Source organism: Poromitra crassiceps, assembly GCF_964638095.1.
Source record: "Poromitra crassiceps genome assembly, chromosome: 3".
NCBI classification, from domain to species: domain Eukaryota; kingdom Metazoa; phylum Chordata; class Actinopteri; order Beryciformes; family Melamphaidae; genus Poromitra; species Poromitra crassiceps.
The window spans coordinates 47,588,169-47,615,029 of NC_139625.1; the positions used below are offsets into that span (position 1 = coordinate 47,588,169).

General features: G+C 44.0%; 1 protein-coding gene across 1 annotated transcript in view; it reads right to left on the minus strand.

Moving 5' to 3' along the window:
- The window catches only part of arhgap5 (Rho GTPase activating protein 5), a 133,703-nt gene that overhangs the window by 5,068 nt on the left and 101,774 nt on the right, over positions 1-26,861 (minus strand). Inside the window, exons 5-7 of the mRNA XM_083633855.1 lie at positions 14,711-14,788; positions 6,036-6,167; positions 982-1,087 (exon numbers count right to left, since the gene is read on the minus strand). Coding sequence (XP_083489981.1) covers positions 982-1,087; positions 6,036-6,167; positions 14,711-14,788 — 316 coding nt within the window. The remainder of the gene's footprint in view (positions 1-981; positions 1,088-6,035; positions 6,168-14,710; positions 14,789-26,861) is intronic.

The following is a 26,861-nucleotide window of genomic DNA, read 5'->3' on the forward strand; positions in this document are numbered from 1 at the left end:
TATTTCATGTGATGTTAAAGTCACGATGAAGCACCATTTCGGCGGTGTCTTGCTTCGAGTATTTGACACATTTTTGGTTGAAACGGGATGCTTTCAGCATCATCTTGACTCCACAAATGACACACAGTTCTAAGAGTGAGTAAAGTTAGCATAGTTTGGGGGGAAAGAGCTTAGGTCGCTTTCACATATAAGCTGGTGGACTCGGTGCGATTCGGGGGGGTGAAGTTGCAACATTGTTGTGATTTTAATTTGGTCTGGTTCGCTTTCACACATGCAATTTGTCAAGCGCACCAAACTTTCTGAACAATGTCACGTGGTCGAAACAGTCACTCGTCTATTGGACAGAATAGAGAAGGGAAATCTCTCCTCTCCAGCAGGCTTCTTGCCTGGCTGAGGGCTGACTGAACAACACAAGTGAATCCGCAAAACACAAACCATGGAGCAACACCACCTGCGATATTGGGATTTCTGATTTTACTTTAATGTTACTATCAAATTATTATTATTACAAGAATGTGCCCAATATGAGCAGCAGATAAGGCAGCAAGCTGTTGAACATTTCATTCTGCAGATGAGAGTAGCCTATGTACCGAAGGAGATAGGCAAGCCGGCCAGCTGTTGAGAAATGTGATGTTGTTATGACGACGTATGTCACGACGTGGCACGCAGGTACTGTACACGTGTGCACGCCGCAGTGTTTGTTTTGCTCCCTTCTACCGTCTTCTACTCATGATGCACTGCATGAGTACATGAGATGCACTGGCGCTCTTGACTGCAATGACTGTCCCGGTCATTGCTCCACCCCCTCTGCTGATCTGAGGAGAGTTGTAGACTAGCACATGCTTCCTCCCATACATGTGCAGTCACCAGCCGGGAATTTAACCCGGGTCTCCGCGGTGGTAGGAGAGTGCTTGTTGTGTGTATGGAGCAGCATGTACTCTATCTGATTTGTATCCTTGGTTCAGTGTGTGTGTGTCTCACCTGTTGAGGTGTGTGATGATGTATTTGAAGACCAGGTAGTTGACTGGAGGAAACTTATTGACGATCTCCCTCAGCACCTGCACACGCTCCATGTAGTCCACAATTTCTATGCACACACACACACACACACACACACACACACACACACACACACACACACACACACACACACGGAGAGCACACGGAGAGAACACAGAAGGGTTGTTACACACAAACGCTCACTGTGGAAAACAAAAGCAACTCCACACTGACACACACACACACACACACACACACGGCCTACATCAGCTCTTGCTGAGCACTGAAAACAAAGGGCCGATGTGAAACAGAGGTTAGACTCTGTTTCTTTGGTTTTTAAGAGATTCCTGACTTTCTGTCTGGAATTCAATGATATTCCCTAAATTCCAGGACCAGTGGGACACCTGTTATATATTTAGACACACAAACATAAACCTACATATTCACACTCCCTACACACTCATACATGCTATAAATCATGTTAATGAGGTGGCACCAAGAGGTTTTAACCCTGTAACGGCTGTAAGAGGTCAGAGGGTGTAATCCATACTGTCAACCTACCCCCCACCCCAACATATCACATACAATGGTCTGGGTGAATGCCCCCCCCAACACAGATACACACATATCATATAACACACATACCATGGTCTGGGTGAATGCTCCATTCTGATTGGTTGCAGGGTGTTCCATACTGTCACCCCCCCCCTCCCAGCCACATCACATAACAATACCATGGCCTGGGTGAATGCTCCATTCTGATTGGCTGCCGAGTGTTCCGTACTGAACCCCCCATCACGTAACACATTTCCCATGGTTTGGGTGAATGCTCCATTCTGATTGGCTGCAGGGTGTACCATACTGTCACCCCCCCACATCACATAACACATATACTGTACCATGGCTTGGGTGAATGCTCCATTCTTATTGGCAGTCTGCACCACAGGAGGGCGCTGTAACACACAAGCTGCAAGAAGTTGACTGCCCCTCTGAACTTACTGATACTTTGTATCACATAAGATCAGCTCACATCAACTGGCTGCTTCAGGCTGTGGCGGACAAGAAGTTACACATGACATGGCCTTTCTCAGCTTGTCTACAGCGTACACAATGACTTTGAAGTTAGCATAACCCTTACATATCATGGAGAAACCTTTTATCACCAGACCAATCTAACGCTGTAATCCTGGTTTATTATTATTTATCAGTCTGATGGGAAAACATCTTGTACCCATAATGCCACAGGGTCAAACGCAGCAGTGACACAGTTTCTACACCAAAACCTGATAAGCAGAGGTGCAGGTATGAATCGACGTCTGAAAAGGTCAGTGAGGGCGCTAACGTGCAAAATGGCAGCAGCAGAATGAAATGAAAAGTCACAGAAAATCTGGGGGGGGGGGGGGGGGTGGTTTACTGGGATTATCTGACCACACATTGAACATGCATCTGCATCTCTAAAATCTGTATAATCCCAGTAGAGACAGGACTCTAGTGTGCAAAGGTCACACCCTCTTTCGGGTTCGGCATACGTACCGAATACCAAGGGATTTCATCCGACATTCATTTGTCCATCTACATTTTGTAAAATGCTTTACAAAATAGTTTTACTTGTTCAAACCAAGTGATTCAGCTATATTTAGAATCAGGAGAGACCAGCATGGTTGGGACATCATTGACCGATCAGATTTCTGCACTTCACATAATAATCTCTGGAGCATTTTGGGTTTATTAACAGTCTGTTCTGCTCCTCTCCATCTGATTGGTCCAACCTGTATGTTTTAAGCAGCCACTATCCACTTTTACACAGAGATCCCGCAATATTTCCGTTACGAAGCCTTGCAACGCTTTGCCATAAAAAAATATTTTACACAGCGCAAGGAAGCATTCCGGCACGTTCTATCGTTGCCATGGAGATGTGAACTAGCCTACCTGCTATCGAGAGAAATAAATAATGAGGATGGTCAGAGCCAGAGGGGATATCCTGTTGCCTTACAGAGGGATTTATCAGATGCACACAAAAAAGAAGATAGAAAAAAGAAAAAAAACGTGGGCAAGCTGCTCCGGGATAGAGAGGTCTGACAGATCAGCATATGTCCGAGGAGACGAGCAGCTTTCAATATTCGTCTGACGGAGCTGGTTTCCCCTCAATCCTGTAATTTCTTTTATCAATGAGCTGAGATTTCCATCTTCTTGGGACATAGGATTGTTTTGAGGAGAGACTGACAAGAACAGAGGGAATATCCTCAGACCGACTCGCCACAGACAGATGCACGCTAAAAAGAAAAAAATTGGGAAAATGCTGTGGGTGTATTGCGAGAAAAACAGCGATAGAGACGTCCTCTGACAGGTGGTTATATCCATTAATTTTGCCTACTGATGTCAACATCGTTTGAGCATAAATAGCTTAAAGTCCCTGGAAACCAAAATCCACAAAAACCGAACTATTAAATTTAGGGTCTTATGTGAGTAATTGTGCGCCTCAGAAAGTGGTTTACATTACTTTCAACCCTAACCCCAAAAATCTACACTTTTCTACAAGGTCTGGATTTCCATTTCCTCATTGAAGAGAGCGGAGCGCGCAGTGTTAAAATGCAGGAGCTTATCGAATCACACACACGCATGCACGCGCGCACACACACACTGACACACACAGTAGCGCTGTGCACTCGCAGCAGCGGCAGAGATGTCTTCCTCTCGCCGAGCAAGCACGGAGAGTCTCCGTTTCCCTCTCTCTCTCTCTCTCTCTCTCTCTCTCGGAGACCTGCTGTAGACGGGACACGCCCACACAGTCCGCGGGAGAAAATACTCTAAAATCAAATTGATTCTCATGACTTTTGCCATGACTGTCAAACCTAAATGTATATACTTTGCGACGTTCATCATCGTTCAAATTTGGCTGGTGGCTTGGGTGCCTGTGATGTGATGAACTCAAAATGCTAAATAATAAAACAATATTTCTGGTTTCCAGGGACTTTAACCTACTTACTCATAAACTGTAGGCGCATTCCTCCTGGCGCCCCTGTTGCAGTCATGGGTCGTATAGGCTACTTTTTAACTTTTACTTATGCCTTTCCCCTTTTTATTGCTGTGTGAGGTGGTTTCCCCTGTAATTTTCTAAATGAAGGAGCTGAGCTTCGATCCGTCTCCCCGCGCTTACCCTTTTAGATACTGTAGATAGAGGTTGATTCGGCGCTATGACTACCTCTGCTGGTGGAACGAAAGGCGGAACAAAATGATCCACCACTCCGTATTTGTGACTTTTACACAGGAGGCGAGACGTAATAACGCCGCAACGAACACGGCTTTCACAAACTGTGTAAAAAGGGCTACAGTCTGCTCCCTCCTCCCTGCCACACAGGAAGTCATGCCTTTTATGGAAATGCAGACAATTTGACATTTTCCTTCACAGCACACACACACACACACACACACACACACACACACACACACACACAGTGAATGTATGACAGTGAGCAGGTATCGTGGGACTGCAGAAAGCATCTTAAGACTGTATGATGTGCAGAGCTGTGTGTGTGTGTGTGTGTGTGTGTGTGTGTGTGTGTGTGTGTGTGTGTGTGTGTGTGTGTGTGTGTGTGTGTGTGTGTGTGTGTGTGTGTGTGTGTGTGTGCATGCGTCTGTATGTGTGTATAACATATTTAAAGTTGCTGCATTGAAAAGAAAATGGCAGTTACAACAGGCAAGAGGTTAACAAGACTAGGGGGGAACTAGGGTGTGTGATGTGTTTGTATTCTCTATTATGTGTGTTTGTGCTATTATTTTATACTGTTATACTTCTTTGCACAGCCCAAGACAGCTTTATTCTCAGATTTTTCTCAAAAGTGACACAATCTACGTTTTTACTCTGAAGTTTTTACTCTAAAGTAGATGTAGACCGATTAATCATGTATTTACACATTTTCGTTCTCTCAGATAAATGCTGTAAGCGCATTTTCTTACAAGGTTTAGTTTGTTTGTACTGTACCTGTGGACATTTAATTTATTTAGTTGACTCAGAAAAACAGTCACAACTGAGCGCAATTTAATCCATGAGGTTAAAACGTCCGAAAAAATATTCTGTTTGAAACCGTTAATTCAATATCCACATCGTGTGGGACACTTGTGCTGTTTATTATGAACATTGCACATCAGAAAACATAACAACTCATCCCAGCACCGTGTATTCAGGCTCAATATAGTCCATTTAAGCCTTTGCCTTCAACAAAGTTGAGTGGAAATATCTTGCGCAGTCATTCATTGCCATGAGCTGTGCAAACGTGTTAGCAGTGCTAGCTAGCATCAGGCCCTGCTGTGCTTGCGGGTTAACGTCCACATGCCTGATCATGTGGTTACGTAGTATTGCTATTGTTGCTTCGGTCGAGTGGTTAGATGTCAGTTTTATCTGACAGCCTACAAACCTTATTTTCATTTACTGGGTCAAAATACTGCCAAACTGCGCTGGTTTTACAAGATGTCATCTTCCACTCCTTTGACTACTGACATTACAGCCAATGGCATTAGAGGAGGGGGCAGTGGCTGGTGGCTGCATAAAGATGCAACAGTTCCCAGCATTAGACATTATTAATTCAATTAAAAGTTTAACCGACTAGTATTTTGGTGTTGACTAGTGAGAGCAGTGGACGTTTTAAACGTTTAATTGACTTGTCGCGCACATGATGGCACATCGCTACAATAAAGGATAACTTACCTTAACTTAATTTAAATAAATGTGTGTTTAAGTTTGGCAATTTTGTGTCTCAATTATTATTAAATTGTTGTATTTTATCAGATTAAAAAATATATATATTGGCATTTTGTGTCGCCCTGCTCTCAAAAAGAGCATCGGCCATTTAAAAACCCATATCAGTCAACGGCTACTCTGAAGGCAAACCCGCCCAACTTCCTGTCATGTTGCTTGACGCTGCTATAGCAGGCAGCAGTAAAGCTACTCGGTCCCACATGTCATTTTGCTGTCATGTTCACCGTGTGGTGTAACCTTTCTGTGTGTGTGTGTGTGTGTGTGTGTGTGTGCGCCTTACTTGCTGCCTCCACCAGCTCGGGATGCAGGCTGTAGGGGATGAGCGGGTCCGGCAGGTCAGCGAAGAACGCCTTCAGAGCTCCGGCCACCGCGTTCACTGCTACATCCATCACCACAAAGTCTATATTGTGATCTACAGAGAGACAGAGAGACACACACACACACACACACACACACACACACACACACACACACACACACACACACACACAGACAGAGAGAGGGAACGAGACACAGAGAGAGAGACTGAATTTTGAAGCTCTTTAATGAAGGCAGCGAATCAGAAAGTACACACAGTCTGGTCTCAGAGGACGCACCCGTTATTCTACTTATTTCCAATGGTTTAGTTATGACAGGTTGTTCATCGCCTCTAGTGCTGAAACATCATGACCTGGTTAGTGGTTACTCAAGATAATCCACAGACATTGTTCTGAGCAGTTTCATGTAAGAGCTATTTTCTTTCAACCGAACTACACCTGCTAGCTGCTAGCTAGCTAGCTGAAAGCAAATAGTTCCTACATGAAACTGCTCACAAGGTCTGTGGCCGATACAGTATCTCCAAAACTTCAAATCTCCAAGAAAACTAAAACCAGGTCATGTGACCCGGATGGGCGTGGTTTTGCAGGACAGAGGAGCACAGTATGACTTGCTGGGTGGGGTTTGAGGGAAATCCCTCCCTCTGCTTTTGATGTCCCCTCCTCTGCTCATTTGTTTTGATCTCCAGTGGGGATAGGTTTTATCCTTGCTTCTGGTCAGACTGAATTAAATAAACTCATTGTGGTCTCTAAAATCTAAATAGGCTACAATGTGACAACAGACATTACTGCAAACTACAAGAAAACTGTCGTCTCCGCTCTTTGCATTGTGTTGCATAGTTGATTTCTCTACTATTGACAAAATGTGATATTGTAAGTCACTTTGGATGAAAGCGTCTGACGTAATGACGTAATGTAATGTTTGGTGCGTTCGAGACGCGGACCGTGCTGCTAAGCACCGGCACGCGGAGAGTAGCCAAGCCAGAGCGCGCACAGCAACCAGCACACCTGCCTCTGTTTCAGCTGCCGTTTCAGCTGTTTTTTGTTTTTGCTCCAAGTGAAATGTTTTATGGTCACTCACGATTCAGTAGGTCACAGGTTGGTTTGGTTCCAGCCTTAAAACTCATTATATCAGGATTTTTCAAAATGTCTATGAAGAAAATGAATGGGGAACTCTCTTCCGGGGCAAGAGATGTCACGTGACTGTTCAGGTCTATAGACCAAATCACCATGACATCGCATTAACAACAAAGGTCCCTTCCGGCTATAGGCTGCCTGATTAATTTTCATGAATCCCAGTGGCCAGCCGATCAGACTGCGGTTGCACTAGTCAGCTTTCAGGTGATTCTCTTAGTGAGACTCCCCCTGTATAAATAAAAGTATTAAAAAAAGTTTCAAAAACATCCCCCCCATGTATCTATTTTTATCGCACCCTACGTAGCAGCGCATGCTCCGTGACCGTCTCAGCCCGTGCAAGGTGGAGGAGGTGGTCGGGCTGAGGCAGGGGCTCATTGAGGTTATGGTTAGGGTTAGTTTACAGTCAAAGCTGTTATCAAGTCATGACAAAGTGAAGAGACGACGAGCCAATGCGAGCTGACGAGAACGTGCTGCAGGCACACAACAATCTGTGTGACGCACCTAAGCCATCAAACACAGTGTTTTTAGGGAGTCCCCTGCAATGACTGATGACTGATGCATCATGGGGAAGGAGGAGGAAGAAACTGAAGAGGACAATGAGAGAAGAAATAGATGATAGAGAGAGAAAGAGAGACCTAAGGTAAAGTGACAGCAGCTGTCATACTGGTTAAGAGGCTGCCAACTAGGGGTGTCAAAAATAATCGATTATAAGATGCATCGCGATGCGGACGTGCACGATTCTGCATCGATTCACAAATGTCAAAAATCGATTATTACATTATTTACATTTTCTGGGAAACGGAAGGTCAATTACATTATTTACATTTTCTGGGGGGGAAAAAGGTCAAATCGCGATGCCTATAAAGGACTATATGTATTTTTTCACCCCGAATCTAACGCTGCCACCCACGACAAGAGAGAGACTGCAGACAGAGTAGCGTTAGTGTCGTCGGCTAGCAGCTAGCTTTAGCACTTTCCTTATTAACTCATTGAGTGCCAATGACGTCTAAAGACGTCAATTCAAATAGTAACGTAGAGTGCCAATGACGTCTAAAGACGTCAATTGCGTTTTTTGACAGTGGGACGTGGATCAAAGCCTGATGCATCTCCTGTAAAAGTATGGGGGATTTTGAAGGTGTAGAAGCTATTTTACGGACCCGGATTAGAGAAAGATGAGAAAAAAAGAGTAGAAGAAGCTGTGTGGGGAAACGGAAATGCTGTAACGTTAGCTGTGCCTGTGAACAGCAGCCCACAATTGAGCCCCTCCGTCTCCGCTGCGATAGCCCCTCCACATGATTAGTTACCAGAAAAGGAGCACGACACCAGCGTCTTTCTGAAAAGCCAAATCATTCTCAGCTGGAAGCGCTGGGAGCCGGCGCACAAAAACGGCGGAACGATGTGAAAATAGAGCTGGGTGTAGCGCACTTTGAAACGTGCAGAGCAAACGTGCAGCAGAGAGCCACCAGAGACACTCCCACGGAGGAGTTTGCAGTTGAGGGGGGTGGGGCACGTAGGGCACCATACAACACCGACCCAGACAGCAGGCTCGATGGACAGATTGGCAAACAAGCTAGAATACCTTATGCCCACCAACTGTAAATCAAGACCAGCAAGTAGGTGTAGGGTCTGCGCATGCAGGGGCCAGCGCTGCTGGTTGCAGCTAAAAAATATAATTTTGTCATCAAAATTCCTTTGTTTTCGCTGTTTTATTGAAGGAAATTATTTTTGAGGTGTCACTACATCAGAAAATATTAGCTTCAGAGTCAGTGATGTGCTTGAAATGCTTCATTTCACAAAAGGCTCATTATCTCAGCTTCTAGTTTGAAATGTCTGTTTTTGGTGAAATCAACCTATCTTCTCCGGCTGATAACTAAAGAACGGAAAATGATATCAATAAACTTTTTTTTTGCTGATGATACAAGAGAGTCTCATCGTTCTTTGGGGTGTTCGGTGTTTACATAGTAATATCACACAATATTCTGTGGGTCTTGAGAAATCACTGAAAACGCTCTGAAAGGGCTGGCACTGGGAGCATCCGTTTTCCAAAAGTGGCTGGCACTCAATGAGTTAAGTGTTGAACCCTCCGGTGGAATGGTCACATCATCAAGGTTCTGCTTCTGGCACCATGCATGTTTATATGATGGATGCCGTCAGGTGATGTGTTTTGACTCGTTCTTTATTGCAACTTAACGTGAGTAAAGCTTAACGTCAGTTAAGCTTGTGCTTCTTCTTCTGCACTCTCCGCTTTTAACTCATTGAGTGCCAGCCACTTTTGGAGAACGGACGCTCCCAGTGCCAGAGTTTCAGAGCGTTTTCAGTGATTTCTCGAGGCCCACAGAATATTGTGTGATATTGCTATGTAAACACCGAACACGGCCAAAGAACGATGAGAGTCTATTGTATCATCAGCAAAAAAAAGTTTATTGATATCATTTTCCGTTCTTTAGTTATCAGCCGGAGAAGATAGGTTGATTTCAGCAAAAACAGACGTTTCAGACTAGAAGCTGAGATAATCAGCCTTTTGTGAAATGAAACATTTCAAGCACATCACTGACTCTGAAGCTAATATTTTCTGATGTAGTGACACCTCAAAAATAATTTCCTTCAATAAAAGAGCAAAAACAAAGGAATTTTGTTTGGCAAAATAATATTTTTTAGCTGCAACCAGCAGCGCTGGCCCCTGCTGCGCAGACCCTACACTTTCTTGCTGGTCTTGATTTACTGCTGGTGGGCATCAGATATTCTAGCTTGTGTTTGCCAACCAATCTGTCCATCGAGCCTGCTGTCTGGGTCTGTCTGGGTCGGTGTTGTATGCTGCAAACCCCTCCTCCGTGGGTGTGTCTCTGGTGGCTCTCTGCTGCGGTTTGCTCTGCACTGAAAACCCAGCTTTTTCACAGCGTTCCGCGTGTATTTGTCACCGGCTCCCAGCGCTTCCAACTGAGAATAATAACAACTCCACAACTAATCATGTGGAGGGGCTATCGCAGCGGACACGGAGGGGCTCAATTGTGGCAGCAGATTGGCTGCTGCAGGCACAGCTAACGTTATGCTTCATGCATATCGATGCATACCGATGCGGTTTCCGTGTCCCCACGGCTGCTTCTCTGTTTTTTTCCTCACCTTTCTCCAATCTGGAGAGCACTGTCGCCACCTAATGGGTCCGTAAAATAGCTTTTACACATTCAACATCCACCATACTTTCACAGGAGATGCATCTGGCTTTGATCCACATCCCACCGTCAAAAAACGCATTTGACGCCGATCGACGTCATTGGCACTCAATGAGTTAATGTCGCTTTCCTGCATTCTTGGAACCCTGGCTGCCACCTGGTGGCTAACTCTTGTAACAGAGGGCAGCATTTGTATGAATAAAATATAATGGAAGTACATGCATTTATTTTAATTATGGATCATAATACAATGCAATTCCAAATGCACTTTTATTTTAAAAGTAGCCACACAGTGAGAAAAAACAAAGTGAGAAAAAATAAATCTTGTATTGGGGGAAAAAAGTGATGCATCAATTTAAGATGCATCGAGATGCATCGATAATCGTTTTATAATCGAATCGTAGCCCTCTGAATCGTAATCGAATCGAATCGTGAGGCTAGTGAAGATTCACAGCCCTACTGCCAACTAACACACACACACTGAGTTCACCAGATAGAGAGATCAAGAGGAGAGGAGAGAAGATAGGAGCAAAGAGGAGAGATCATGCAGATCTCCATGGATGAGGATCCAAGGGGGAGGTGCCTATGGCTCTGCAGCCGGGGGGGGGGTTGAGAAAAGAAGAGAGGAGGATAGAAGAGAAGAGAGGAGCAGAGAGGAGAGGAGCAGAGAGAAGGGTGAGGAGGAGAGAGGAGCAGAGAGGAGAATGGTGACAAGGAGAGAAGAGAAGAGAGGAGGAGAGAGGAGCAGAGAGGTGTTAGTCTCTCAGGGGAAACAGAGCGACCTATAATTGAGTTTGTGGAGGAGATGAGGAGCTGCTGTGTGACCTGTCTGACCTGAGTGCTCTCTTTATGATCACGAAAATACTTAATTTACAAATACAATCAATACATTAATTTGATTAGTCCCATCTCTAACAGACAGAGATGCCCCGCTCACATACTGAACCCACTCTCCCTCCGCCTGCCTCGTCTGCTGCTACTAATGTGAGTTACTACATTTCCCAGAATGCCTTTCAGCAAGCCTCAGAGAACAGGCCAGAAGTTGTAGCATCCAGTGTTACAATAAGAAGAGTCAGAGAGTTTATTCAGGTGAGAAAACACAAGTCTCCCTCATCTCTCCAACCAGCATGTCTCTCTGCTGCAGTGCATGCTGCTCTCTCCTCCTCCTGTGGTGGAGACTCACTGGTCTCCCTCCACCTCTCCTCTCCTGCACCTCTCCTCCTCTCTCCTCTTCTTGGAGGAGAGTCTCCTCTCTCCTCTACACGCTCCTCCCCTCTTCCTCTCCCCTGCTCTCTCCACCTCTCATCTCTCCACCCCTCCTCTCCCCTGCTCTCTCCACCTCTCATCTCTCCACCCCTCCTCTCCACCTCTCATCTCTCCTCCCCTCTTCCTCTCCCCTGCTCTCTCCACCTCTCATCTCTCCACCCCTCCTCTCCCCTGCTCTCTCCACCCCTCCTCTCCCCTGCTCTCTCCACCTCTCATCTCTCCTCCCCTCTTCCTCTCCCCTGCTCTCTCCACCCCTCCTCTCCCCGTGGTTACAGTGATTTTAGAACAGCTAAGGGGCGTTGTTAGGCATTTGTGTCATGCCTACAAAACGCCCCTTTATCTGTTGTAAAATCACTGAAACCACGGCCTCTTGGGGCTTATTGCTTTAGTTTACAGCTGATGTTTGACATTGTGAAACATTTTCTCATATCAAACTCCACTGGAGCTGCTGGAAACATCTGGAGGTGACATCACTTCATTAAGTTGAGAGTTTCAGTTAGTTTTCCTTTAAAGTAATAATCTCTAAGATTTCAGTTTTGTTCTCTTGGGTGACACATATGGCGATGAGCAGGAGTTGCAGGTGAGATCCAAATAGTGTTGCATCCATATGTGACATTAGTCAGTTTGTTCGGCCATAGTAACCACCCGTAATGCTCGCAGAGTGAGTCTATTGTGGTAGCTCCGCCCACCCTGTGTCACCACAGACACCAAGTTCATAAATGCAGCAATACTGGAAATGCAAAGGCTTCCATCAATGGGCCATAGGCTCAATCACCATTGTGTTAACTCACGATCAGATAGATAGTGACTTAACATACATTTATTTACATGAAAATCTTTGAGATTAGCATTTTTAAGTTTACTAATACAATTTAAAACAAACCATCATTTGTATTCCTTTGGCATGTGAAACCATTTCATAAGAATAGATATAGTTTTTTCTAGGGATGCACCGATTGCCATTTTCTTGGCCGATTCCGATTTCCGATTTTTGAATAGTCTGACTTGCCGATACCGATTTTTGCCGATTCCGATTTTTTTTTCTAAAAACAACAATTGACAGCTTACACAAACGTTTTTGTAACTTTGTTTAAAAATTAAGATTCATAGAACAATTCTTACATCTAATGGGGATCCAAATAAACAAATAAACAATTCTTATCATTTGCATGAAGTAGGACCTTCTCACTCAAACACATCTCAAAATAAAAGTGTTCCAGGTTAGGCTACTGGACAGAGCTTTTTTGTGCAAATACAATGAATACAAAAATTAAATTAAATCCAATAGCCTATATCCCACAGCTATCATGCATTTACTTTTCCAAAAGAAAACAGGTGCAACAGAACATCAAAATGATCCATGGACAAGGAGTTTATAGCCTGGCTCCAGACCAGTCCTCTTGAGTAGAGGGGAAATGAGTTTATGAGTTACAGTAACGATCTTCAGTCTGAATATCAGGCGGAGTTTACACACAGTCCGAAGTTTGGTATGCGTATTTTTATCTGCCATCCGAAAAAATATCGTCACGCACAGAAAACGTTGCACACTTGTGAGTCCGATGCATTTTTATTATTATGTCCGTTCTCATGTCGTTCTATTTGCAATACGAAACAAATAGTCTCTCCTGTATCCACGTCACGTTACAACATGACTTGACAGGCTGAGGCAGCAGCGCTGATGTGGAATGGAAAAGCAGGTCGGGGAATGGTTATACTGGACAAAATGCTCGCGTTCACCTCGCCAAGCCGGCTGTGCGCGGTGGCGGGTTGCTGGAGCACCGCTTCCCGGGGAGAGAGAGCAGAGAGAGAGGGGCCAGTGATGTGAAGCGAGCCGCTCTGACTTGACTCCAGCCGAGCGGGACACGGCCGCACCTCTGTCTCCACGGCTTATTTTCGACTTGCATGTGTGACAAACTGCGAGCTTTGTCTACTTCACTGACGGTGAAAAAAATCCACAACGAGGAAGGTATGCTGGCGTTTGTGGTGTGGTGGCTGGGTGCCTGTCTCGGTGCTTTGGGGTGCGCGCACGTCATGTGAAAATCGGCTCACAGAATCGGCTATTTAGAGTGACCGGAACAGATCACCGATCGAGGCCGATCACGTGAAAATCGGCCATTTCCGGTCACGTGCCGATCGATCGGTGCATCCCTAGTTTTTTCTAATGGTATCTGATTTTGGAATAAAACTTCACATTGAGGCTAATCTGGAGTTATTGCTATTTAATGAGATTCATGATTCGTTTTGTTTATTTTAACAGCGATAAAACTGATCAAACTCAATAGGATCAATAGGATGTTTTATCAGCGGGGTGTAAAGTTCCCAGCATGCACCGGGCCGAACGCCGCAGTCACTTCGTTTACGCCGACAACCAACAGCTGTCGTCTGAGGGGCTGGCAGCTCCTTCTGGTTACCCCCCACACTGCTGCAGCATGGAAGGCTACAGAAATAAAGTCATATTTATTGCACACGTCACATAAACTCAGTGCTCGATTGGTACCATGTTCTCTGAGGAGACGGAGAGTTCTTAAATGTGAAGATTTAAAAGCACAGGAAAATAATTTAGAATCACGATCTGTGGAAATAATTGAAAACACCGGTCGGTCTCCACTTTGAGTCTCTGGTTACACCTTTTCAAGTTTTATATTTATGATGGCGGTGTTGCTGAAATGTGCCCGTGGAGTGTGTGTGTGTGTGTGTATGTGTTACTGTATAGCTATCTTAGTGAGGACCAATTACTGTAGACTTTTATACCTGGAAAGTGAGGACATTTTAGCAAAGTGAGGACATTTGGAGCGCTCCTCACCTTCTCACACACCTTCAAAGGCCTGTTTGAAGGTTAAGACTTGGTTTTAAAGGTTAGCTTAGAATTGGGTTTAGGTTAGGGTTAGGCATTTAGTTGTGGATGGTTAAGGTTAGGGCTAGGGAATTATGTTAGGGCATTATGTCAATGAATGTCTTCAGTACAATCAAACGTGTGTGTGTGTGTGTGTGTGTGTGTGTGTGTGTGTGTGTGTGTGTGTGTGTGTGTGGTGTGTGTGTTTGTTTGTGTGTGTGTGCGTGCGTGCTACCTTGATCAAACTGTTTCTGGATGTTGTCCTGGTCCGTCTTGTTCCCACTGACTCGGTACAGGCCTTCTGTGGTCAGACCTGCACACACACAAAGACAGACAAAAAACACACATCAGTAATATTAATAATAATGGTTGACTTAATTGACACAGCTTCTAACAGCAGCACTTTACAGAAAGGGATGAAACCATCTCAACTGTTATAGGCTAATATGACCCCTGTGAACAACTTGGGACGTGTGCCAAAATCTTTATCCGGTTTTAAGACAGACAGACAGACAGACAGAGAAAGAAAGAAAGAAAGAAAGAAAGAAAGAAAGAAAGAAAGAAAGAAAGAAAGAAAGAAAGAAAGAAAGGCCTGGTCGCAGATGATGTCTTACAGGAGATGGCTCTGCCTGGTGGCGAGAACAGTATTTTCTTTCTGAAGAGGGGAACGGTCATTTGAAGCAGGATGCTGGCATTTCCCATCTTTCCCAATTGACCTGAAGGCAGCATCACTCTAACCTTTACCTGGCTCCGACCTTTAAACACAGTAACCTCTGACCTTTCAGTGACCCCTCAAAGGTCTCTGTGCATCTCTCTATCTCTTTGAGGACAACTGATCCTGACAGGATGCAACACCCACACACACATACACACACCCCCACACACACACACACAGCTGGCCCTGGGGGAAGGAAGTAACAGTGGAGCGAATGTTTGCATGTAGGGATCTGATATGATTCGTATCCTGCTGCGCGCGCACGCACACACACCCATATTGTCACCCGTCCCTCCGCCCCTCTCTCTCTCTTTGTGTCCAAAGCTGCTTTATTGTCACGACAGTTCACAATCACAAACAAACAATATTGCCAAAGCAAACAAGCGATGAAGCAATTATTAAATTATTAAATAACATAAAATAAAAATAAGTAACAGAAAATTAATTCCATCTCCTCCCGTGTGCATATGTGTGTGTGTGTGTTGCTGTGCCTCCACTGTCTACTGCCTATTGCTTCTGTTTGTTTACCTGTGTTTCTGAGGAAACATAAAAGAAGAAAATATCACATTAGCCAATTACAAAACAGAACCTTTCACATATTCATATTCTTCACATTTCTCATTCAGCCGTGCCCCTCTTCCATTAAAGTGTGATAGCAATCCACACATTTAGTTAAAGCGCCACTTTGCCCATTTTCAATCAGCTTTGTATCATTTTACTGAATCAGTAGTCTGCAAATGAACAATGTTTAACTTCCCTGACCGCGAGCTACCCATTCATTCACAGAACCTCCTGCTCCAAATGATGTCATGATGATGTCATTTGGAGCAGGAAGTTCAGTGAATGAAGGTACAGAGAAAAATAATGATAGCGATAGTGAGAGTAGCGACACCATGGCAAAACTGCTCCAAATTACATCATTATGACATCTCATGCAGTGTTTACCACAGGATTTTGAGAATTTGTGGTGGGGGACCGCAGACCCCCTAGGGGGGTGCGGGGGCATGCCCCCCCTGCGAGATTTTTTTAAACATTTTAAAGTAAAATGCATGAATTTGGTGTACTTTGAGAAAGCTTAAGAGCAAAATTAAAAGGCTAGATCTATGAAGAACATGTCATCATTACTGTGCTGTGGGTTTACAATGACAAACTAAATTTCTCCCTATAGGTCAGGGATACTCAACTTGCTTTGCCACTTTCGTGAAATGATAGAAGGCGAGGGGCCAGTTAATAAACAAACAATATACATTTTTCTGTAGCGGATTGTAGGTTTTTGGGGTGTCAGCCGGAGTTTAGGCTGACAGTGTTGTGCACACCGGATAGTTAGTTAGGTTAAGTTAGTTGGGTTAAAGGATGGCTTTCCCGTGGGGAATATGAATATATATTAAATCTCACGCCCCTAAGGTTTTCGAATCCGTTGACATTTTTGAAATTGCTTCTTCACAGCCAGAGATATCAACAGAAATCCACTCTGTGTGTGTGGGGGGGGGGTGGTGGAGGGGAGGGGCGGGTGCGGGGACTCGAAATCCTACATTTCCCACAATGCACTGGGCTCGCGTGGCCTTAGATTCCACGCCCCCCCCCCCCCTCAGGCATTTGGCTGATATCAAACTCCAGTAGGTGGCGGTAATGCACATATATGTTTGCCAACTGCCATAAAACTCAAAGAAGAAGAAGAAGAAGGCTTCGACAATAAAACATTATGAGAAGAAGAAAAAATCGAAAATAAAATTGCCTCCAAATTGCACCAAATTTAAACCGAAGTATATATGTCGGGAGATGTCTTCATAAATTTTTTTTCATGCATTTTAAGGCATTTTCCAAGGAGTTACACGCATCTGATGTTGTAACTATTTCATGTAAAAATGTGTAAAAATGGGGTACATTGCTCAGCGTTGATTTCGTTACTTCAACGCACCTACTACTAGATGTAAAATTTGACGAGCTTTCCAATGCCACCAGTCCCGTGTCGGTACGTGCTTCCGTTCCCGAGATATGGTCTCTTTGCAAGGAACTATGGAAAGCTAATATTAGCTACCATAGGCTATGCGGTTGAAAAAGATGGCTGCCTTTTGTTTTTGTTCAAGACCTCTGAAGGGGCGTGGAGGACCTCTAGAGGCGGGACCATGGCCAACAACAGTTGTAGTTCATAGGTGCTCGACTTCCGCAAGGCTGGACTTGTCGCTCTGACGCGTTTTGCGTCAGACCGTCATGGAAATAATGTGAGAGATGCTTGATATCTCTGGCTGTAAACAACCAATTTCAAAAATTTCAACGGATTCGAAAACCTTAGGGGCGTGAGATTTAATATATATTCATATTCCCCACGGAAAAGCCGTCCTTTAAGTACATACATAAGTGCCTGGGTAGCGAGCAGATGGCGGTATTTGACAATTTAGCAGCTAAATCATAGATTATTGAAAGATATTCCATATTCCAGACTGAAATGCTATAACAGAAGTATTGGCCAGAATGACATGAACATTTATTGGACACTTATTCAGCGGATATCTTGCATGTTGCGTTCAGGTGCACTGTAAAAAAAAAAAAAAAAAAAAAAAAAAAATTGGTCAACATCTTATTGTGGCGGTCCAAATATTATTGTGGCGGCCCGCCACAAATTCCTTTATGTATGGGAAACACTGTCTCATGATATCTCAGTCTCTGTCCACCTGACACACTCTCAATCTTTCCATCATTCTCTTGTTCCCGCACTGTCTCACTATCATTCCACCTGTCTGTCTGTCTGTCCACCTGACGGTCTTGTCAATCTTTCGATCGTTCTCTCATTCCTCACACATCTGTCTTTATGTCTCTCTCTCTCTCTCTCTGCAGCTCTGCCTGTTGGCCAGTTGCCACAGTTATTTTATCGCCGTGACAACCATCTGCTGTGGGAAGAGACAGGAAGAGACGTTCAATAAGTGAAAGTCAATCACCGGCTATTTTTAACTCTTACTTAACCATGCAGGGACACGCACGCGCACACGCACCCACAGCCTGAGGGGCTGAGCTGTCTGATATGCTGATATCGTGGCTAGGTACCATCATTCTATTTTTAACTTTAACATTTTTAACTGTATAAATCATGTCTCATGGATCTTTAAAACAAGGCTATGAATTCTGTTGCAAAATAAACCTAAGATTCAGCCTCTATGGGAATTCTTGATGTGCTTTGTCTCTCCCCTCATTAACTATGTGCTGTTTGACTAGGGATGCACCGATCCACTTTTTTTCATTTCCGATGCGATTCTGATATCTGAATTTGGATATCTGCCGATATCGATATTATTCCGATATCATCGCTATTTCTTTTGACTATACAGTACAGACAAAAATTCGGCCAATTGAAGGAAAAATGAAAGAAAAATACAAGTTGCAAAAAACAAAATAATATAATATAGCCGCAAGCGGCAATGGCAGGGGTTCAAGCCTTGCGCAAATTGAACACCTAATAGTCCTTGAGGCAAATTTGTATAGCATGTTCGGGTGAACATGTGGAAAAAAGTTGCCTGAAAATTGGAGAAACAGCCTGGGAGTTACAAACGGGTGTGAAGTTACGGCATATTTTGTGTTAGGCCTCGCCCACTTTTTACGTCTGCGGCGCCCCCTTTTGGACAAATTGCGAAATAGCCTGTCATAAATGCCATTCTAGATGAGGCTGAGAAGTTTGCAACCGATTAGGCGAATGGACTTGATCTACCGCTATTACATGCTTACACCATAGACCCCGCCCACTTTCACCAATGATGGAAAAACTTCTGATTTTGACTAGGACATCCTCCTTGATATATCTGCCAAGTTTCACGATCATTGGACAACAGGTGTGGAGTTATGGCCTTTTTTGTGTTAGGCCACGCCCATTTCTAGCGTTTATGGCGCCTCCTTTTGGTCGAATTGCACAAGATTTGACAGACATGGTCGGTGATGATCTCCGAATATCTCCAGCAAGTCCCGTGAAGATTCGTTAATTGGTCATGAAGTTATGACAATTTAGCTGAGAGGCCACGCCCTCTCACAATTTAACGATTAATATCTCCGAAACGAAAGTAGATTTGAAAAGTTTCAAAAAGCCAATTTGTAGAGCTTGCTCCAGAGATGATTCCTGGCGATTTTGGTGGAAATCAGTCAAACGGTCTAGGAGGCGATCTCGAAAATGTGTTTTCCAAACTTTTCAAAATATCTCAAATTCTCCAGACGGACCTTAAGGCTCTTTGAGGCAAATTTGTAGAGCAGGTTCACCTGAACATCTGGAAAAAAAAAGTTTGAAAATCAGATAAACGGCGTGGAAGTTATGGCCTTTAACGTAAAACCTCTAATTATAGCGCCACCTTCAGGCCGGTTCGAAAAATATTTTTTGAGCAGAAACCAGCCACCAATATCAGTCAATGTGCCAAATTTCAGGTCTCTGCCATTTACCAACTCACGGGAATTTGCGTCGGGGCAGATGAACAAGAATAATAATAAACCGGCACAAAAACAATAGGGTTTCAGCCCCTTCGGGGCTTGAACCGGGGTTGAGTCATGCTGCTTTTGGTGCCTGCTCTGTTGAGGTTCCAGCGCTGTGGACCCGGTACCATACGATGACATGAAAACACTGCAGACGACTGATTGTCAGGCAGAATCGTGTTTACTGTATCAATGCTGGATACCAGTTTAGTGGGGCTTACCTTCTCTTCTGTTATTTCCATCAGTCTTTTGTGTTGCTGCCTTCGGCTCTGGTGAAATCAAATCGATCTCCTTACTCAGCTTTAACATGACGGTGGTTTTCAATTGTTTTGAGAGAGAAAAAGTCTGCTCCTCGGGAAGCCCTTTGTAGATGTGTGTAACGGCGGCTCCGCTAGGCCGGAGGCAGGGGTTTAGCGAAGCCGTGGTCTTGCCTGGTGAGTTGCCGCTGGGGTCCAATTTAAGTAACAACAAAGTGATATCCATTCTCCCAGGGCCGATTGTCACATTTGCCCATGTACACTGTAGATCATTAGAGGCACCAGTATTTCATAACCAGTTTAAAAGTTCCGTGTATGGATTTAATTTTAACGTTATACGTTATAGCCTACTTCGGCTATGGGCGGAGGACAGATATGCGGTCGCTATGACGACCAGGTGTGGGCGGAGGCGAGTAGACTTGCTATGGAAACAGAGTCTATATCAAGTACAGACGAGTAAGACCAGGTCGAGTAGAGCTGTACTGTGCTGTTATATGTGGTGGAAATGAGCCAATAGTGTTTTGTAATCAATTCTTTCATAACATTAGTTGTTAGGTACCTGGTTCATAATATCCCACAATAACAATTGGGTCATTAGATATTTCCAAAACAATTTGAATTGATTCGTGAAAAGTAATAAACTTACATTTATTTGCCAAGATATGTCTTGTGTGTCTTTATTTTTACTGAAATGTTTTGTGCAAATGAGTACAACCACGACTGTTCGCTATGTATGTGAGGCTACCATTAACGTTACAATACTGCTATGATCTGATGCTGGCTGACATCAGAGAGGGCACGAGAGAGAGAGAGAGAGAGAGAGAGTGCAAACGCAAACTGCCAGGGTAACACAGACAACTTCACAGTAATCCCTTTAGCCTTCATGTTGTCTGCTGGAAGTTTATTCTACTTCTGGAATGTACTCTCAAAACACCAAAAAGCAAGACAGCAACGTATAATGTTTGCAAAGCTGTTCGTTCCGAGGGGTGGACGCTCCATCGCATTGTCTGAAAGCCAGCAGCCAAAGAGACAGACAACACAAGCCGAAAGGAGACACTCAAGGAGTAGTCTCTTAAAACAGACTGTCTCATCTACATCCGGCGAATGCAGCTATACACAGTCTGTACGTTACACCCCCAGAACATGCACAAGGAAGTTGGGAAAAAAACCTTCAGACAGGAAAAAAGTTTGACGGAATCCGACCAATCACGACACGTGTGTCCACGAAAAATGCGGCATATTGGATTTTGATTGGACTAATGAGCGGAAGACCCGCCTTTCTGAGATTCTGATTGGACTAATGAGCGGAAAACCCGCCTTTCTACTTCCCATTCCGGTTGGTGCATGATTCTCCCCCACGAAGTACAGACGGTATGGCGGAAGCATTTGAAAATTGCGGAAGCCAACTCGTCTGTTTTAAGAGACTACTCAAGGAGTAACTCCAAGATGCAGAGTAAACTTCCAGCAGTCAACACGAAGGCTAAATGGATTAGTGAGAAGTTGTCCGTGTATCTACTATTTCATATCTCCACGCCACGGGCATATTACGTTAGCCAAGTCGGCTCAGCTGAGCTCTGTGTACAGCCAGCCACAGTGCTGTGGCCGGCCTGGCTGCTACTAGCTACAGGCTAGCGATCTGCAAACTGTAGTGGAATGGAATTTCTGGAGACTGGAACGGAGGCGTGCCTCATGTTACTTGGGCTCATTCAGCGCGAGCGTGAGCCATGTAAAAACTGGATCGGCAGCACATGGCACGTAGATCGGCAAAATCCAATCCATGAATTACGTCAGTATCGGCACCCGATACCGATATTGGATCGGTCCCATCCCTAGTTTTGACAAGACCAGACCAGACCAGACCAGACCTAGTCTCAACGCCAGAACCATGAGAGTTCTTACGCTGATACACTACGTTACTGCATGCTTCCGATCCCTCACTGGGTCTGGGACACTTTCCCTCAGTCAGCTGGGGTCGGAAGTGAACCGTTCACTTGGCCAGTGATTGGCCAGTGGTGGATTCAGTCTTCTCCAATCAGTAACGACTTTGCAATCACGGGAGGCCCAGCCCATTTTTTGAACCGCTCTCTCATTGGTGCTACGACCTGTCACTCATTCAGTTTCAACCCCCCTAGACCCGCCCTCAATCCCCAGAAGTGGCTGTGAAGTCGCACAGACTCATTTATGTAGTATGCGGAGCGCAGCGATTCATCCTAATATTTGAGTCTGGGGAGAGACCAGACCAGACCAGACAAGACAAGACAAGACCAGATCATCTGTTGTTGGGATAGATCCACCTTTGGTGCAGTTGATGGTTTGCCTGCAGTGTTTCAATCTTGCTTTAGTATGTTTTTAACTGCTTGATATGGTTGATTTGCTTGGTATGTTACGATTTCATGTATTTATTATTTTTGGTGAAGACCTTTTTACCTCTGACCAGCAGCTCTATAGGTCGCTCTGTCGGTGCATAAAAAGTTCCTCACCCTTTAGCGGCAAATTTTGCCCTATGACGCTGAATTTTTCATGGAGGTCAAGTGTGTTTGTGTGTGTCAGAGAAATAACTGTGTGTGTGTGTATTGGTCTAATGACCTAAGGTGTGCACTGCACTTTCTTTGTCTCGGTCTCTCCCCCCCTCAGACACACACACACACATACGGTCCGGTGGAGTCATCAGTTTTGTTCGTGTGTTAATTTAATGACCTGCTCCAACCCAACCCTGGGTCAATATAAATCAATACACACACCCTCTGGGTGTGTGTGTGTGTGTGTGTGTGTGTGTGCACATTATTTAATATTTGGGCACCTTGGGAAACTAGATCCATACACACACAAACCAGGGTGCTTGCTTGCTTGCTCGAACGTGCACGCACACACATACAGGGCAGTACTTCAGCTAGGCCTAGTTTACACGATAACGCTCCCTGCATAAAACGGGAAGCTTTTGTTGCGTCTGGGCCTTCTGTTTCCATGGCAACGGCATTATTGGGGTCTGAAAACACAAAAAAGTTAAACCAGGTTCCAGAGTGGAAATCTCTGATAACGTCGCCCTTACAGTCACCGTGTAAAAGTAGTAACACATAATGGGCGATAAGTGCCCGCTATTAACATTCACGCATAATAATCGTTTGCAGCCAGATACATTGATTTCCTTTGCCAGGGCCTGCGAAAACAGGTATTTTTGATAGAGCTTTACTGGGTTTTTACTCTTTAATGCAGCCAATCTGCAGCAGTGTATCACTGACTTCTGCACTCTATGGTGTGATCCATTTCCATGAAGCTACATCACTCCCATTAGAAATAAACAAAATACCTTCAAAAATAAAAGCTCTAATTTATTACAGGGCAAAAACAGAACAGTCAACTCACTACGCCGGGTTAACATTTTTTTTTAATTAAAACTTTTTGAAGGCAGCAGACATTCTTCCAATTTGTGTGTTGTGTTCCGTGTATTTCGGATCAAACACACAAACTTTACAACGTGCATCAATAAGGCTATTACTTTATTTATTACGTTATTGTGAAGGGTCTAATCGGAAGTTTCCTTTTATTCTTGCTGCTTTGGTGCTGCTCGGAGTAGGGGCTGACATCTGCGGTTCTAGTCTTTACGTGAATCGTTATCACAAACTAGAGCCCGACCGATACTGGATTTTTGAGGCTGATGCCGATACCGATATTAGGGAGTAAAACAATTCCGATATCGATATATCGGCCGATATTCTTATATTAAATATACACATTATATTACACAATTTTTTACAATGATCCCTCAAATATCAAACACTTGACAAAGATATTACTTGACATGACTTGAGATATGTAAATGTAGGCAGGATATTTTACAGCTTATCAATAAACTTTATTGACAAAATAACATCAATGCAATGAAACAGTAAACTTCACTGGGAATTTAATAATTATAAATAACTAGAAATACAAAACCACAAATAGAACAACTATAAATTATAACTTGAGCTAAGAAAAAAGATCAAATATACACAACATGCTGTCTATAACTTAAAAAATACAAAATAAAAAAATATCACGCACACGGCCAACATATCGGCCGATACAGATATATCTGTTATCGGCCAATATCGGCCGATAATATCGGTGGACCGATATATCGGTCGGGCTCTATCACAAACACTGTGTATAAACGTGGAATCAAAGCCCAGAATGCAACAACAGTTTGCCCTTTTATGCAGCGAGCATTGTCGAGGCATTCACCCCATGTTAAAAGGCCCGACTTTGTAACAGGATTAAACATCTTTCCAGTATGGGGCAAAACACGGTTTTGGTCTATATATCTAATTTCGCCTTTTCATAACACCTGTAGGTGGGTAGTTTTTTTTATATAACTCACCCATTTACATTAAATTAAGGTTTAAAGTTATGCATAAGTAAGGGTGTGGCCTTCATCTAAACGTGGCCTAAAGGGGCTGTACACCGAAAACACTTGAAAGGACTAGCGGCAACGAGAGGCCGACTGATGTGTCACCTCACGTCTCCTGTGTCGGGGATAAAAAGTTGCATTTTGAACACACCGAAAACACGACAGCCAATGGGCATCTAGCATGTACCGGCAGGGGCGGAGCGACCCTATCAGCACAGAGGGGGCGAAGCTCTTAGGGGGGCCCCATCAAAAAAAAAAAAAAAAATTTTTTTTTTTTTGAAGGCCAGGCCAGGCTGCGAAGAAAAATGTGCCTTTTTTGCATGTTTGAATCGGTTTTAGCCATATTTAGTGGAATATCTCATTTTAAACACACCAATGTTATTGTCTATTGATTGAATTCCTCTCAGACTCACACCACTGACTTTATTAAATAAAGTCATTTTAAGTCACAACTGTAAAATAGCTGATAGCCCCTATATCCGAAAACACAATTTGTCACTCATTGAGCCAAGTAATATTATGTCCAAGAAAGACTACAGTGAAGCCACTTTACAGACAAGCTTGTTCTGAAGAAGAAAAATAAAAACACAGGTTGCCAGCCGGGCCCGGTGGCCTGGCCTGCAAAAAAAAAAAAAAAAAAAAAATTTGATGGGCCCCCCTGACGAGTAGGCCCGTGGCGGCCGCACCCTCTGCCCCGGCGTACGCTCCGCTACTGCGTACCGGATTCATGAAACATTCAATAGAAAGCAGTGTTTGCTACCATTTCACTCACTTAAACAGTTTCGTAATATAGCTCCTTCTAATCGAGAATGTCTGATAAAAAGTTGCAAATGACAGTGGTGTATGTCAGCCCTTGACTGGTCATTTGCTGAAAGGAAGAGGCGGAGGTGAAAAATAAGGAGAACCTGCACTAAATGGGTGACATCTTGCAGCAAGAGGCTTGAGGGACTTTCCCAAAGCCACGTCGTCGTGAAAATATCCATGTTTTGGAATTATCAGGTCAGGTGAGATGAAGTTGGAAAATTAGCATTTTATGTGCCCTCTCTCCTGCTTCGCTACCCCTAACCAGCCAATCAGTGATTTCTCTACCCCTAACCAGCCAATTAGAGTGATTTCTCTACTAGTGCTGCACGATTTGGGGGAAAGGTGCGATTAGCGATTATGGTGGACAATTATTGCGATTTGCGATTGTGATTGCGATATAATAAACAAATGGTATCTAGGGATGTGCCGGCATGAGTTTTTGACGGTATGATAACCTTGGACAAAAATACCACGGTTTCACGTATCACAGACTAAAATACATGAAATATGTTACAATTTAAAATATATTAAAAATAAATAAATAAAACAATTTGAAATCAAATTATCTTTACAAAAAAAAAAAAAAAAATTAGACATTTGCCTCTCCCAAACATGTAAAAAAGAAAAACCAGAAAAATAGAAACTGCACTGTTACAGCACATAGAAGATTGCTCAGACTGCAAAGTTAGTTACATGTCTGTCCAGTAATACAATGATACACCCCGTTTATTTCTTTTGTAGCAACAGATGGCCTTAAACGCCACACTCACGTGACGCTTCTTGAGAGAGAGGTGAGGTAACGTGCATCTGCAGACTTTATCGAGGGACCATGAAGGCATCATGTAACAGGCTAGCCTGGAGGTGCTGATGCTGGCAGCTGCGACAGTGTGTTGCTGCTATCAACCTTGTTAATCTCGCTATATTCTTCATCACAGCGGGTCATTACCCACTGTGCACTTAATCGTGCACTAGTTCTGCATAAGCACCTGCAGCTCTCTCCTTATTTTACTGACGTTCTCACTAATCACATGGCTGTTTACATGCGTTTCTGAACGGCTAGCTAGTTATTAGCATAGCTCGCTGTTAGCAATCATGGATGTTCTCTCTCTCCCTCTCGGTAAGATGATATGTAGCCTTGCCTCGCATAACATTACTTATTTGCGGGAGTGCATGGGAGAAGTCTCCCGCTACTGTTGATGCCCAGTGTGTTTGCTGCATCGCGTGTAATGTTAGATTAGAGGAGGCACACACACACACACACACACACTCAAAAAGACGTGGGAAAAAAAATCGCACACTTTTGCGGTTATGTAATCGCACGTGCTGACATCGCGATTGCGATTAGATTAATCGTGCAGCACTATTCTCTACCCCTAACCAGCCAATCAGTGATTTCTCTACCTCTTACACCCCCCCCCCCCCAATCAGAGTGATCTCTCTACCAGCTGACCAGCCAATCAGAGTGATTTCTCTACCAGCTGACCAGCCAATCAGAGTGATTTCTCTCACCAACGACCCGACACTGATTCAACATGTTGAATTGGCCGGAAAAGCTGCCGACAAGCCGCCATCAAAACAGACTAGAGCCAACGGTGCGGGACACAAATGTGCAGGAGTCAAATGCTAATGTTCTAATCTTACCCTTTTCAAGGATTATGAAACAATTTAACGTTATGTTATGTGGACTTACTCTGCTGTTGGATACTTAACGCTACAGGGAGGGGCAAGTTAACACCGTCCGTTGCTGTTCTGTATTCAAGGCAAAGTCAACATA